Below are 16,312 nucleotides of genomic sequence, written 5' to 3' on the forward strand. Positions count from 1 at the left end.
TTATTGAGCCTACAGTATTTTTATGGTATGAATCAATGAGCATACCTCAAAACAGGATTCGTTAACATTGGTGGGATGAAGCAGTGAATGGTGACCTCCCACTTCCAGCTCCTACAATTTGGTGCTCTCCTAGGGTAGAGGAGGCAGATGAGGGGCAATCTTACCTACCTTACCCTCTCTCCTCGCTCTTTTTGTTGACCATTGGAAGGAATGGGTGGCTGCCACAGAGCTGAAGACAAGCTGTAGTCATTGTCCTCTATTGTCCTCTACTGTTAAAACACGTTACTTTATTTTAAGGAAGTTTTTAGAGTTTTGTGCTGTTTGTTTAGTTTCATAATGTTTTTTGTTTGAAATATACACTGAAGAAATGCATTTTTACATTTTTGAGAGTTTCACATGAAAGAGAATTGAAGATTTGAATGTTGTGGATATTAGCACGTCCTGGTACGGCAGCAATCCTGAACTGTAGAGCAAGTGAAAACCAGAAGGTTGGAGCTACCTATATTAAGATCTGGTGTTCAGCCCCACGTAAATAACAGCAGCAGCACTGTGCTCCTGAGCACACAGTGCTTTTTGTTTGAGGATCAGAGACACCTTCATGGAATGTGAGCAAATATAAATGTTATATGGCAGGGAAAGTGAGTCATGGACAGGGCTGAAAGTCAAACCTTTGCAGTATTTTAGGCAGTCAGAAGGTAAAGGGGATTTTCCTGTAAGAAGCTGTGTCACGTAATGAGCAGGAGTGGAACTGAAACTGGGAGTGAATGTGGGCTCATTAGAAGTGCTCACTAGTAAGTTGCTTGAGGTACAGTTTTTAAATGACCAGATACAATCCATTCCCAGTGCTGTGCATACAGTAATTGCTATTCTGCTTCCATTGCCTTTGTTTAAAGCCTTACCCTGCCTTCAACCAACACAAAGGGTGTGCTGAGCAGTGTCACAGTATGCCTGCAATGAAGGGATTTTGGCTGAGCAGTGTGCTGGTCAAGAACCAGCAAGATGGGCAGCTGGGGTGGGGACCACTCTTTGTTCCTCCACACCATGGCCTGTGTTGGTGTCCACATGGGTGGACAAGGACAACTAGAAAAGCTCTGATGGTTTCATTGCTCTTGTGTGCGAGTGGCTTGTCTCTGGGCTGGAGCTCCTTCACACAACGTGTGGGTGCAGCAAACTTCGCTGCTTTGGTGGGTTGTTTGCCTTGCACAGGTTGGCCAGGTTGGATGGGTCCTGGGCAGCCTGAGCTGGTGGGGCAGCCCTGCCCATGGCAGGGCATTGGGGCTGGATGGGCTTTAATGTCCCTTCCAACCCAAGCCATTCTGTCATTCACAGTCTATGATTCTAAGTCCCCAGCACAGCTTGTGGCATTTGGTTCCTTCTTCTAGCTTCTTCTAGCTGCACTCGAGTGCTTTCTGTTAGGAGCATTTTCTAAAACAAAGCTTTTTCAGAGAGTGAGAGCAAGGGTATGTGTGCTCAGATGCTTTCCTCTGCATAGCTGTGAAAAATGTTTTGATCTGGTGAGGGTGAGAGCTTGAAGTTTGAGGTATAATTGGAGTTTGGGATTTTTGAAAAGGAAAAGGGAGATAAGAGAGCAGCCAAAGCTGTCAGTCTTCCTCCTGTAGCTGTTTTTGTTTGTAACTGTTTGTATAAGTTCTTTGCCCATAAGAAGATGCTAATTAAATCACCACCAACTATTTAAAATAACTTGCAGTTGTTTCTGTGTTGTTGTTGTTTTAACCCTTTCGCATCTCTGGCAAAACTACAACTATATCCCCTTAATTTGTGCATTCAACAATTTCCTGTGATTACACACAGTGTGGTTATGCTGCTTGGCCAGTTGTGGGTTTTTTTCCTCATTTCAAATGCCCATTTGTTACCTGACTTTTGAAATTCAGTGAAGTGTACTTGAAGGAGGTGAGAGGGGAATACACCAATGAATGTGCAAAAGGCAGACAGAGGTTTGCATCCTGCAGAGGCTTTGCTCTGCCCAGCTGCCCACCTGCTCACCTTCTCTTGGTGACTTGCCCTGAGGCTCCTCTGCTACCATTCAGTCGTGGCTTGAATTGTTGTGACAGTGGAGGAGGCAGTGATGGGCACATGTCCATAACAAGCCACCAAACCACCAAAATTACCACTGAAGTTTCCATCTGCTTGGCAGATCCGAGAGACTGGGCCACCCATTGGCCACTTGCTGAATGGTGTGATCTGAAGTCACAGGTCCTTTTGTTTCTGCTTTCCAGGACCCCACACGCGTGGTCAGCCCTGTTATTGACATCATCAACTTGGATACTTTTGCCTATGTGGCAGCTTCCTCAGATCTCAGAGGCGGTGAGTGAGCACCACGGGCCTTGTCCCATAGTATAAGCGTGGCTCTGAGCTGTGCTGCGGGTTTCAGCTATCCTGCTCAAGGTGTATCTGCACTCTTCAGTGCTCCCTGTGCCATTTTCAGGCTGGCTTAGAGATGGCGTGAGGATTATTGTCTGCTATAGTGGAAAAAGTAATCAGGCAGGATAAAGGGTCATTTCAAAACCACCCTTTGCAGCACTGTAAGCCCAGATGCTGAAGAAATGGGGGATTTCCAGGCAAAAAACAGAGGATGCAACTGTAGCACTTATTAGTATGCTTGTGCTATTTGTAGCATGCAGTATCCATGACAGTGTGCATCTGTGTGCATTGGGGGACAAGGATGCCTTTTAAGAACAAGGTTTCAACAGCAGATTTAATTCTGGCTTTTCCTGCTTTTCATGTGCTTGACTTTGCAATTGTAATGCAAAGTGTTGTTTCTCTTTCAGATGTAGTATAAAATACATTAGTCATTGGACTCCTTTCCCAAGAGCTCTATCTCCATTGGCTTGAGACATTTAAAAGTGAAAAAAATTTCATCCAACATGGGTTCTCTAGCCTAATGGATTGAATTGCTTCCTAGTCCATGCCCGTTTCTAATTTCCCTAAGGTATTTCTCTGCACTGGTTTTAGGTTTTGACTGGAGCCTGCATTTCAAATGGGAGCAGCTTTCCCCAGAGCAGAAAGCCAAACGACTTGATCCTACCAAACCCATTAAGTAAGTCAAGAGGGGAAAGTGGAATGTGGGTCAGGACAGGCATCTCATCCCAAACGGAGCCCTTTTGCCTATATCCCCAGCTGTGAAGTGTTATGGTGTACGGTAGAGGGGAGATCTGGAGCTGGGGTGCTCAGGGCTCCAGGAAGGTCATAGGAGTGCAAAGCTCTGCTTGCACTCATGCAGGGTACTGCAGAGACTTCCTCGGTGCAGCAGCCTGCACTGAGGCATCCTGAGTGCCTGTGTCCCATGAGATGAGCACGTGAGGATGAGACTTGTCCCAGCAAAGATCAAGTCTCTTCTGGGTCTGCCCTCCCCTCCTCCCCTGTGCCATCTCAGCACAGCTTTTCATAGCTCATCCAAAGAGTAAAAAATAGACCTGTTTTGAAACACAGACCAAACAGCTAGCAGTGGCTTTTAAAAAGCCCTTCTGAGCTGGCTCTGTCCTGCCCTCCCCTCTGGAATTGTGCTCTTAATGGGCTGGCTGCAGGCAAAAAAAAATCCTGTGAGAGTACCATCATGTGAATAACCCACCAAGCGTTAAGTGCATTTCTGATGCTGAAGCCTGCAATCAGGGCTGTGAACTTCAGGCTTGTAGGAGCTGTGCTGATGGATGCATTAGCTAGTCATTAAATGCCAGGCAATTTATGATTGACAGCAAAATACTGAGGCAGCTGAAAGAAAGGCTTTGATGCTTTTTGAGGTTTACTGTTCTCATTTGGTAAGAAGGAAGTACACAGTTAGCTGATGATGGAAGAGGCTAAAGGAAGAGCTTCTGCACATCCAGGCACTTTTCTTGCTTCCTTGACCCTGCAGGACTCCCATCATTGCTGGGGGGCTGTTTGTGATTGATAAAGCCTGGTTCAACCACCTGGGGAAGTATGACAACGCCATGGACATCTGGGGCGGGGAGAACTTTGGTGAGTCACCCTTCTTCCTCCCACCCTTGCAAGATTGGTTCTATTTCCAGAGTCATGCCAGGTAGACATGACATTAGTTAGGGCTTTGCTTTGAGTGCTCTGCATGGTTTCCCTCACTTACATTAGTGGCTTGCAGTCTCAGGCGGGTAAGAGATCTACAACCATGAATGGTGGGAAATGAGGAGTTGCTTGGGGTGTAGGACTCTCTGCCTTCCATGATCCTTTGATTTTCTATAGGGAAATATCCTGAACAACAGAGTTCTCAGCTTTAGTGCTACCAGCAAATGAGAGCACACCACATATACTTCCCTGTTTCTTCCTGATCCTATTTTCTCAAGAATAAAGCTAAGATGTGTCTTAATTCTGATGTCTGATGATAGATAGCACTTCAAAGCCATGAATTGAGGCATCGGTGCCTCCCTAAATTTGCAGAGTGCCTGCACCAGTAATTTTAAGGGCACAATGTAGTTTGGTGTCAGGTATCATGTCTCCTTATCCTGGATTGCTAAGAGCTTCATCAGGCCAGACTGTTCTCACTTTGCAGCTGCAGCAATGCTGCAGATCAGAGCAATAGACTGCCCCTGAGAAGAGGAGGAGACACTTGATGTCAGAGAGGCAGATCCAAATCTGGCTTTAATAGCTCACACCTCTGGGGAGTACAGCTAGCAAGGAAGGCAAAATCTTCTTTCTTAACACATATAGCAGTGCTGTCAGCCATCCAAGGGAACAGATGCTGCTGCTTTGCAGTATCCCACCCACTGCCTGGCACTGTTGTTTGCTTCACACACCTTTTTGCTCCAGCATATTTTATTTATTTATATCTCATTGCTCAGTCGTTTTGCTCTTCCTCATCCTTTCTCTCTGTGAGTGGGTGTGTTGCCACTGGTTTGACCAAAGCATCTGCTCCTCCAAGGAACCAAGCAGGGACTGACTGCAGCCCTCCTGCCTTCCTCGTTGGTTCGATAGCCCAAAAATAGTATCCAAGAAGGGAACTGTAGATGTAAAGATGTGCTGCCTCTGACCTGCTACACAACTCTGCTTGTTGCTGGTCTCCAACAGCAGCCAGCTCCAGGAACAGCAGTTCTCTCCAGGAATCTCAATCTCAGCAGCTCCTTATGCATGCTGATCGCTCATCCTACGTGGCATCATGTGGTGAAAAGGAGTTCGTGGCTTTGGAGCAGGCACTTTTTCTGTTTAGCTCTCTACTACCAACAGATCACAAAACAGGACATACAGAGCTGCAGAAGCCTTTATTTCACTTCTTTGTGCTGGTTCTAAGTATGACTGTCTGATGATACAGCTGCAGATTCATAGCTTCCCAGCTGCTGGGACCAGACAGACCCTGTAGAGCAGCCGTTCTGCTGGCTGTGCCACCTTGCAGCTGGGATCTCATCCAGCTCCCTGCCAGGAGCCCTGTAACTTTTGGTGTTGATCATGAATCACACCACAAGCAAGCTGTCCTCTAACCGGGCCCCACTGAACAGCCAGGGAGCAGCTCGGGGACACCAGAAGATCTTACCCATACTGATAATTTTTCCAGATTTTTGGAATAATCCTTCTTGTCACTGACCTCAGCTCCTGCAAATGTGTGCATCTTGTTGATCCGCAACATTAGTATATGTGCTAGGCAAGGTAAGCTCCTGCTCTTTTGGGGGCAGGTGATGGATGCTCAGAGCTGTTCACTTTGTACAACCAGCCTTAGAGTCATAAAGATAATGACCCACTGCTGTCATCATTAATGCACAGAATTCATGCCTCTCCAGTAATATTAGCAGTCCCATGAAAAGAAGTTGCACTAATGTGGGCAGTGCAGAGGTCATTGTGGGAGTGCAAAACTGCAGGATGGTTCTCCAGTGTGAACAGGGCTATATGTAAAAGGACTCCTTACTGTGATAGCTCTGTGCTGCAAACAGATTTTGAGTGTGTGAACTTCAAACAGATTGCAAGAAGCTTTTAAGTACACTTTTACAAGAGTTGAGCCTATGAAAGCCCCTATGGTAGTTGATTTACCCGTTTAATATGGCAGAGGATGAAATGAGAGGTAACACCATATTCAGACTGCTTTAAGGCAAGAGGGTATGACCTCAAGTTGTGCCAGGGGAGGTTCAGGTTCGATGTTAGGAAAGATTTCTTCTCAAAAAGAGTGGTAAATCATTGGCAGAGGCTGCCCAGGAAGGTAGTGGAGTCACCATCCGTGGAGGTGTTCAAGAACTGTGGAGATGTGGCACTGAGGGATGTGGTCAGTGGGCATGGTGGGAGTGGGTCAGCTGTTGGACATGATGATCTTAGTGATCTTTTCCAGTTTTGACGATTCTATGACAGAAACACAAAATGCTGAAGCTGCCTCTCTTATAGAAATCTCCTTCCGTGTGTGGATGTGTGGAGGTAGCCTGGAAATCATCCCCTGCAGCCGTGTTGGACATGTCTTCCGGAAGAAACATCCATATGTCTTTCCAGAGGGGAACGCCAATACATACATCAAGTGGGTGTTTGGGGTTTGCTTCATTTTTGTGGGAAATAATAAGCTGCTGCCTTGCAGGGAGGTGGGGAGGAAAGCTTGATTGAAAAAATGTGAAATACCCATGGGCAGGAATCTCATGAGCCATAGTGAGCTGGTACAACTGTCTCCCTTAGGATTTCTAGAGTGTTGAGAATATGACAGAAGTAGGACACCGACGCGGTTCCTTTCATCACCACAGAAATGAAGGGACAGGCTCTGCAGCTCTCTCAGCCCTAGCTACCGCAACAGCAAATGTTTTAGACACTAAGGTCATAAGAAAACATTTATGATGCCCTGAAAGCAGGCTGTCAACCATATCTGTCAGTACCCAGTGACCTTAGCCTGAGGCTGAGCGTGACTTAGCTGAACCAGAAAATATGGCTCCCGGTGCCTCAGCAAGGAGCAGACAGACTGAGTAGGAGCGCGATGGGCTGCACCTCCCAGCTGAAGGAGACCTGCTCTCACACCCAGGAACAGGGACTGAATCCAGTGCTGAAATAATGGCTGAGGTGGACTAAAATCCAGGAGGGAGCAGGTGAAGGCAGCAGTTGCTTAAGATGGGAAGGATTTCCTCCTCTTTTGGAGCTCAAGGATGAAAGCTGTTCCTTAAGTAAAGGACAGAGTAAAACACCAGGGGCACTCAGACATAATGCAGAGTTGTTTCCCAGACAAACTGCTCTTGTATGAACTTAGACACCAGGTGTTCCTTTTAGAGTCAGTTTCCTGGTATTTCACTGAGCTAACAGGATTTATGAGGACTTAGGGTGTTGCAGCAGGGTTGCCACTGACCCGATCCCTCTGCAGCTCACCCATGCGTTGCTTATGACAGCAATGTGGGAGGAGTGAAATCAACACCTCCCATTTACACCTAATACAACATTTCCAGCAGTGTTTGGGGCAGGATGGGGACAGTTGAGCATGCTGAGGTAACCCTGCCACCTCCCTTCAGAAAGACAGAGAGGCACAGGGTCGGAGAAGGGCACAAATCTGGGTCACCAAGGGATACTCTTGGTTTTAGTTGTGAAAGAAGACTCTTGCAGTTAAGGCTGGATGTGAGCTTTGGGTGGGCCTGAATCAACACCAAGGTGCAAGTCTTGGTGTTTGTTCCCATGTTTCCTGTAAAACGTTCTGAGATCAGGAAGGCAGGCAAAAATATCCTGAGTTATGCAGAATGCGAGATCCAAATGTAGGCACTTGACAACCATCTTTTGGACAAGAGCACTTAAACTACTGCAGGAAAATGGGAAGCACCATGGATCAGCAAGGGGTTGAAAAGCAGTCTGCAGAAATGTATCCATAGGATTTCGAAGCTGAGTTGTGGTTAACCTTCTGATATCTCAGACTCAAACTTAATGTAGAAATATGTGGACTGAGTGGAGAAGCAGCTTCCAGCAACTCAGTGATGCTCCGTGGTATTTTTGATTAAACAGAGATGTTAACTGAAAAAGCAGGAGAGTTCTTACAGGAATGACACAAATGAAATATTTGCTTTCAATCTTTGGCATGTCTCGTGCTGGTTTCCAGAGCTCAATCCCATTCACAAAATACAACCTCGAGCCTGCCTGCCTGGGAGATGGTGCTTAAGAGAAAGCACACTTCTGGGTGTGATGGATGCAAGACATCCAGCGAAGCTTGAGATGGTGAATTCCTCACCCAAGGTGTGGCAACTTAGGGTTGGTGCCTGGAGAAATGGGTAGGACGGGGAACTTCTCTGGTAGTGAGGGCAGGACACAGGTGGTTTGTGTAAAGCCATAGACAAAATTGAGGTTGGGAGGAGAGCATCTTGGAAGAGCTGATGCCTTTTAGAAAGTGTGGGCATCACCTCAGAGGCTTCCTTGGCATCAACTGTCTTTCATTGCCTCCTTCAGAAACACCAAGCGCACTGCAGAGGTGTGGATGGATGAGTTCAAGCAGTACTACTATGCTGCCCGGCCCGCGGCCCAGGGGAGGCCATATGGAAAGTAAGTGTCCTCCCTGCTGCCATCACCCTGCTGCAGGAAACCTGCTGCGTTGTTTCTGCAGTAACGCTGAATTAAATACTAATGGTAGGCAGAAGCTAATGAGCAGAGTGAATGAAAGTTATAAACGGGTCATATGTGGTACTAGTGTATCTTGATGAGAGAACCAAGTCATGATAAGGGAAACACAGCAGAGTTTGGGAGAAAGTCCAGAGGTCTTGCTAGCAGTTGAGATGCAAGAAAATAATCAGATTTTGGACCTGGCAAGGTGTTATTGGAAAGGAGTGAGTGCTTTATATTCAGGGAGTTTGCCATTCGTCCTTTGAACTGTCAGAAACATCTCCATATCAGGAAATGTGTATGTATTTGTGTTTGTTTCTCATTTTCTTATACTCTTTCTTTCTTTAGAAGATTTCCTTTGGATCACAGCAGAGTCCAAATCCAAACTAAAATTCATTCTGGCTACTCTTCCATTTCCATGCTAAATAAATTGCAATCCCAGAGATTAACCTATTTCCTCTGAATTTGTATCCTCTTCCCATCCTTCAGCATGGGATGAAGTAACAGCTCTCACATGAAGGCGCAGGAAAGACAAACTATACTAAAGGAAGGGCTGGAAGTCATACCAGCTCCATACCAGCTTCAGCTGGCCCAAAGAGGAGCTGATATTTGGGAAACGCTACTCTGCAGTATGATACTTCAGCAGCAGAAGTTTAACCTTGATTAACATAAGAATTATATTGCCATGTGATTAACTTCTAGTGACTGAAAGCTGTATTTAAGTGCTTCTGTGAAGCAAGGCCTTCTGTAGTTCTATAAACTAAGAGTAATTTATAATAGCATATATTAACTTCCTAGCACGTTGCTATATTAAATTAATGCTTTCATTGCATATAATAGATAATATACATTGGTTTCTAATCATTTTTTAAATAGCTGTGCTTTTCTATAGACTTTTTCATTGCCTAAACTCCAGGCCCCTTGTTAAAATGGCAGTATGTCATCGTGGCACTTTACCATGTGAGATCTCCAAAGAGATAGATATCAAAGCAACCAACGAAGCTCATGCAGAGGACAGCAGGAAATAGCGCTGCTGATGCTCTTGTGTTTGCTGCTTGTGCATATCTGTTGGATTTTGGGGGGCCTTGGGTTTCACCCTCATGATCTTCATTGTACCTTCACAGCATTCAGAGCAGAGTGGAGCTGCGGAAGAGGCTGAAATGTCACAGCTTCAAGTGGTACCTGGAGAACGTTTACCCTGAACTTCGGTATGAATGCCTGATCTCCACCAGGAAGCCCCATTCCTGCCGACCCAGAAAGTTCTCCTTCCTTCCAGTCCCACATCTCCCTCTTGCCCAGACACCGGCACCCCACCTCCTCCCTTGGGCTTTGCAGGAGGGCATGCTGAATTTTGTCTTCATTTTCAACACCGCCTGTTCATGATGTAATGTATTTTGTTTGTGATCCTGCTTTCCATAAGCAGTCTTAGCTATGGATTTCCGTGGTGCAGGACCTCGCTGTTATCAGACTCTCAGTGCCAGGAGTTGATTACATGTATTTGGGTGATTCTGGCTTACTCTTAGCCTGATGCTTTCATTAATATACACTTCCTCAGCTGCAAAATAGTCCAGAAACGATTGCACCCAGTCTTGCAGTCACTGCCAGGAGTGACATAGAAAGGGTGCAGAATCTGTGGAGCTGCCTCCAGGGACCTGCTGGTGCAGTGACTGAGTACACACTTACAGTGTGAGAATGATTTAACTGCTGTTTTCTGGCTTTTTTGCCAAGTGTGGCACTGAGTGGCAGCATTGAAAAGGAATGCCAGCACTGTGCAGTCATTTTTTATACAGTTTCCCACTCCTGTAGGCTGAAAGCTGACCGTTAGCCTGCTTACAGTCCATTCCTTTGCTCCTCTGTTTGCCTTGCACAGTTATTTATTATTCCCCTGTCAAAGGCTGATCATCCATCCCTGAATGCTGCTTCTGCAGTCCCTGGCCATGTACTACTTGTGGTAGTTTCTTGCTGAAACAGATCTCACAAGTCCTTATCTGAAGGTGAATGGTATGGCAACAACTTCTTCATCCCATTCCCTTGGAGCACACTACTTGCCAGAAGGAGTAGGGCCGTTGTTTTTCACACTGTTCCCACAGGATTCCCGAGGAACTGCTATACCAGACTGGGATGATCAGGCAAAGGCAGAGCTGCTTGGAGTCACACAAGTCTGAAGACCAAGAGCTACCCATCCTGAGCTTAAATCCTTGTATCACCAGCAAAGGCACAGCAGCAACAGCACAGGTAAGAAGGCTGGAGAGTCAGGCTTTGTGGAGCTACGGGCTTCCTGCAGGAGATGGGGCAGTCATTTAATCTCTTTGTATCTCAATTGTCTACACAGAAGACGAGGGAACTACTTTCCTCCTACATTTTTTGCTGGCCATTTGGATAGGCAGTCTTTGAGGCAGAGCATGAGAGGGTTGATCAGAGCTGGGACCTTCCTTGTCACTGTCCCTTGAGACAGTGCATACCTGCTTTAGCAGGGGGCTTGGACTTGATGATCTCTAGAGATCCCTTCTGACCCCTACAATTTGGTGATTCTGTGGCAGCAGATCCAAGGTGATTCCCTCAGTTTACTAAATCCCTCAGTTGGATTTACCCTGCTGCCTTTGCTGAGAGGTGCCATTCAACCTTGGTAATCCACCTCGCTTTGCTGGAGGCCGTGGGCAGCAGCAGGGATTGGGGCAGAAACCCCAGAATAGGCTGGACCACCTATTTCTGCTAGCCTGAGCTGAGATCATGCTGCTGCCCATCTGCAGAGATCAGAGGAAGACAAAGAGAACTATAATTTCCTCTCATCTTTCAGCCTAATTTCTTTCAAAATGCACTGAATTGCAATGGTATTTATAACTTCATAGTCTGTGTTCTCTCAATGTTAGATTGCCCATTAAACTATTGAGAATTTAATGAGGATGATCTTTTTTTTTTTCAGTCTCACTGAGACAAGAAAAAGCAGTGTGAATCAGCATGCATTCTCCAAACCATATTCTAGGAAATGTTAGAGCCGAGAGCAGGCACGTGTGCCTTGCAGTGGAGTCACTGGAGTGGGACGCTGAGGACGTGGCTTCAAAATCTGCATTTGCTTCAGGCTCCCACTGTGATTTGGGGCATGTCAGAGCATTCTCTCATTGTTCCCATTTATAAAGCAGGGAGGATAACAATCACTTGCTTCTTTGGGGGTGCCACGAAGTAGTTGAATGTGCAGTGGAGTGCTCGCTTCCACTTAACTGTACGTCCCTAATTCCTTCAGCAAGAGGAGCAGACTAACGAGAGCAGGTCATCACGTTTTGCAGGGGCAACTTTGCTGAAGGAAAAAAAAAGAAAAAGGTGTTTTCTCTGGGCTCGCATTGGGCTGCTTCTTGCTAGTCCTGGGGGCTGCCATGCCAAGCCAAAGGTCACATTTTAAAATAATTTCCTTGTTTCTGAATGATGCAGAATAGCAGTGACAGGTGCCTGCTCGAATGACACTAAAGCCTTGAAAAAGAGTCGCATGCCTCAGATGTGGGTTAGTTAGCTGAGGCTGCAGAGAATTGCTGGCTGCAGTGTGCAGCTGGTAGCTCAGCTTTCCCAGTGCATCCTCTTACTCCTTGCTCTGCCACCACTTCAGCAAAAGCCGCTTTGTCTTTGAGAGGGCAGAAAACATTGGTCTCAGTTTCACCTCTTCTGTCTGTTTCCCTGTGTCAGTGGTCAGCTCGCAACCGTGCTGGTATCTCTGCAGCCTGGCCTGCACTCCTGGGGCCATGTTAACTCCTTAAACAGTTCTGTTCTTAGGAAGACTGTGGGGCTGCCCTCTTGACCACAACAGAGAGGCTCTGCCACTCTTACTGCTGAGCACTCAGTGGGGCAGAGTTTAGAAGATACCATAGTTTCTGATGGGGGGGGGGGGGGGGGAAAGGGGGGGGGGAAAGCAGTATTTTTCATCCTGACTGGCAGAAATAATGGAAGAGAAGGGGTGAGATAAAATTTTGCATGGCCACTTGCCTGTATTTTAACTCGAAGTTTTTAATGCATTCTGCAGCATTTGAGTGTCTTTTTCTTTTTTTTTTTTTTTTTTTTTTTTCCCTAGACTTCCTTAATTTTAAGCATTATTTTCTCTGGCTTTCATTTCGGGCTGAAAAGTGACAAGACGTGATTAGAAGTGAACAGAACATTTTTAGCAGGACTCGCTTCCATAAAAAGCCATTCTGTCAAAATAGAAGAGTTTTGTGGAAATCGGTCAGTTTAGGTAAAAGAGCAGCGAAACATCCTGGGAGCAGGGGTGGGAGATCCAATGTCAGTTGCTGAGCTGATGCACATATCTAGCTTCGTAGGCCCAGCTTCTTAGGATGAAGAACTTAGGAGGAGTGTTTAAACCATCCGTGTGTCCCATGGAGCCTTGTTGAATGGGCAAATGATGCTTCCTTGAGGCAAGATGAGCAATGGGATGGCATGGGCAGTGCCTGGCCTGGAATTAAGTGTGGAGAACCTCTGGGAGAAGCACTTCTCTGTAAGATGTCCCTGAAGCAAGGTTATAGAGGCCAGGAAATCCACTCCTTGAATTATCTGAGGTATCCAACACAGACACCAGTTGTTTGCTGATGCTGAAGAGCCTCACAACCACAGGTGTGCTATCAGGCTCTGTTCTGAACTAAACTATGAGCAATTGATTAAAAATGTAAAATAGTTTTCAAAGCAGATTGTAGTAACATGGGTGCCAAGAGCAGGTGTTGGAATTCACCCCTTAAGGCTTGGTTCTTCACAGATGCAGGACTAATTTGGCACAATTTCCCAGAATGACAGTGTGCACAGTTGGGATGTCTGGAACGCCTTCTCTGTAGGATCAGGAGAACTCTGTTCCATCTGACAAAGAAGAAGTTCTTGCCAGAAGGCCCTTGAGTTGCAAAACGTAGCTCTGAAAATGAATGCTTGTTCTGTGTGGAAATCTTGGGCAGCTCTTGCTGAGAAACCTGTGGGCAGGCTGTTCAGAAAGACAGGCTCAATTCCTGTTAGCTGGTGGAGAGAAGTAGGCTAAGAAGCATTGGATGCAAGGAGGACAGTGTGAAGTCCCTGTAGATCTGAGTCTGCTGTGCAAGAATATGTTTTCCCTTGTAAGTTGCTAAGGACCTGAATGAAGCGTGATTTGTATTAAAGGAATTACTGTACTGTACTGTCTGTTTTGAAGTCAGAGAGTGAAGTTCACAAGTCATAGCACATCAGTGCTTGCAAACATTTGGAGTTCAGTCTTGTTGCAGGTGAATGAGAAAAACAAGATCTTATGAAGTTAGCCTGAAGAATTTATTAAACATAATCAACAATTAAACTAGAAATGGTGATAAAGCAATCTGTGATAGTTTCCTGGTGGTCAAACCCTCTCCTGCTTACTACATGCTTAATAACTGAACTATTTTGATTTGTACAAAATGCTACAGGCATATAGGAGTGTTGCTTACCTTGCTGTGAACATCAGGGAAAGGGATCTCTCAGCTTCCAGGAATAACCTAATCCTTACTACAGCCCATTTCTGCCTATCTTGTGAACAGTTTTCTTCTAGCCACTTTCAGGGACATTTGCTTTGGTACTGCAATCTGCCAGTGACAGCTGCAGATTTAGAGAGACTTGGAGCATCCCTAGTGACAATTCCTGGTGCCTCTTGAAGCCAATGAGTTTTCTGATTGGTTTCAGAAGGGGCAGGATCCAGGCCATAGTGTTTGCTTTCCAGGTTGAAGAACTCCAACAATCAACCTTGATTTCTCATCTCCTTTCTCTCTTATCTCTCTTTGCAGGAGTGGACGTACACATACAACCACCAAGTCCGTCAGCAGCAGCTGTGCTTGTCTGTGTATACCCTGTTCCCTGGCTCCCCAGTGCTCCTGTCACCTTGCAAAGAAAGTGACAACAAGCAGGTGAGCCCTTTCACTGACCCTCTATTTTCTTTGAAGCTCCCTTTCTTGCAGCATAATATCACTGCACATCAAATCACTGTGATATGCTCTGACTTCAGGGAAATACAGTCAGTCTGGGGGCACAGACTTTACCCTGTTCAGCCCTTTACCTCTTAAATGAGTGCGTTGATAAGGATGTCTATTAGTGCAGGTGGTGATCTGGATACTTATCTGCAGAAGTCAAACTGAAACTGGCAATTTAGTCCACATGGGCTGTCAGTCAGCCAGAATAGGCTAACGTTTCTCTGCAGTTAATCATTGAGCTGGCATTTGAACCAGTGACCTGGAGAAAAAGCCATTAGCAATACATTATCTTTCTAACACCAAGCAGAGGCTGAGCTTAAATGAGTGCTTCAGATGGGAGAAGGGCTCAGCATGTCATCTGCTTGGCATAGGCTGGGAAGACCTGTGCTTCCCTGTGTCAGGCCAAAAAGTCTTAGTGACAACTGTATCTGGATGCTGAGCAGCATAATAAAAGCGTATTGAGGAGGAGGAAATTTATTTACCTCTGTTTCTCCTCTCGTGTGTTTTTCAGCAGCAATGGGGTAAAGTTGGGTCACACCTCGAACACATAGCTTCACGCTTCTGTTTGGACACTGAGACCATTGGGGACACGAACGAGAGCACCAAAGAACTCGTCATCAACCCTTGTGAGAGCACAGCCATGAGTCAGCGCTGGGACATGGTGATGTCTTGACCTGCTTGAGAACTTACCCAGCTGGGCTGGGTGCCGAGACTTGCTACACACAGCCAATATTCACCAGATAGAGCTCAAATGCAAAACCACTGGGGAGCCTTATGTATTATGGGTCAGGAGAGGAATCAATCAAATAAAAGCACGGTGCTGCAGGTTGAAGAACAGACGTTGATTGCAAGGCACGTAGGTGTTATTGGTCTGTTGGCAATCGTGTTCCAAAAGGGATGGCAAGAAACCAAAATGACATGCTTTAGAGGGACACTGGGGCCCCTGGGATGGGCCCTGCCGAAGTTCAGTGTGCATAGTATTTATTAATCTCACTGGAATAACAGATAGAAGAGCCTTGGATATCCAAAGGAGACTTGGACTCAGCAACACAAGCATCTTCATAACTTTGGGGAGTGAGACAAGTGCATGAGGAGGGATGCGTCAAGGGCTGCTAAAATATGTCACTTGGGAACAAGTGGAAAATGTTGAGTTATCTTGCACTTTTTATTGCTGTGACTGAGTTTGTCTTCTGATAGCAGTCTGAGTGGAGCTGTGTTGTACATTCAGATGTGTATTTGATTCACGGATACGTATAGGCACGCACAGGACAGTCATTTGTGACTACAGCCAGGAGCAAACTAGCAGGTAGCAGAGTTGTCCTAACTCTGTGCTAACTGGGATGACTGAATCTCCAAAGTCCAAGCAAACAGAGAGTTCAGTGTGTGTGAGATGAAAGTATACAAACCACTGTGAAGCTGGGAGCAGAATTATTCCTGCTCTCTGAAGGCCATGGGTGAACCTCAGTTATTGAAACTCCCCTATTATCTCACTATGTATCTCTCATTGCTTCATGTCTGGAATAAGTCAAATTTTAAGTCTTCTTCCATAAAAATAATATTTTTGGTAATATAAGGTAATTGTGTCATATTTATGTTTCCCAATTTCCTGGCTGTATTGGAAGGAACTCCTGTGATGTTCTACTGCCAAAAGAATGGAGGGGGCAACTAAAACTAGAGATTGCTCAGAGAAAGAAGGGACAGGTGAAGGAATTACCTGGTTTTGTTTCTTAGATATCTCATAGCACCAGATGTAAATTAGAGAAGAAAGGATTTAGGGCTATCACAGTCGCACCTGTGAGCAGAGAGCCCTGGATCACAAAGTAACTCTCACCCCAGTTCTTTCAACTGAAATGATTTGGCAGAGATTATTTCCTCGGGTTTTG

At 45.8% G+C, this 16,312-nt stretch overlaps 1 protein-coding gene across 2 annotated transcripts in view; it reads left to right on the forward strand.

Annotated features, from left to right (window-relative positions):
- The window catches only part of GALNT14 (polypeptide N-acetylgalactosaminyltransferase 14), a 64,394-nt gene extending 48,392 nt beyond the window's left edge, over window positions 1–16,002 (forward strand). The window contains exons 7-15 of one of the 2 annotated variants that reach the window (XM_052700066.1): window positions 2,238–2,325; window positions 2,974–3,058; window positions 3,872–3,975; window positions 6,331–6,457; window positions 8,344–8,436; window positions 9,618–9,701; window positions 10,584–10,728; window positions 14,247–14,366; window positions 14,941–16,002. In XM_052700066.1, the coding sequence (XP_052556026.1) occupies window positions 2,238–2,325; window positions 2,974–3,058; window positions 3,872–3,975; window positions 6,331–6,457; window positions 8,344–8,436; window positions 9,618–9,701; window positions 10,584–10,728; window positions 14,247–14,366; window positions 14,941–15,102 (1,008 nt within the window). In that variant the 3' untranslated portion in view covers window positions 15,103–16,002. The remainder of the gene's footprint in view (window positions 1–2,237; window positions 2,326–2,973; window positions 3,059–3,871; window positions 3,976–6,330; window positions 6,458–8,343; window positions 8,437–9,617; window positions 9,702–10,583; window positions 10,729–14,246; window positions 14,367–14,940) is intronic. The other variant, XM_052700078.1, reaches the window with a different exon arrangement.
- The last annotated feature ends 310 nt before the right edge of the window (window positions 16,003–16,312 follow it).

This window comes from Tympanuchus pallidicinctus, unplaced genomic scaffold, assembly GCF_026119805.1.
Source record: "Tympanuchus pallidicinctus isolate F22 unplaced genomic scaffold, pur_lepc_1.0 scaffold1, whole genome shotgun sequence".
NCBI classification, from domain to species: Eukaryota; Metazoa; Chordata; class Aves; order Galliformes; family Phasianidae; genus Tympanuchus; species Tympanuchus pallidicinctus.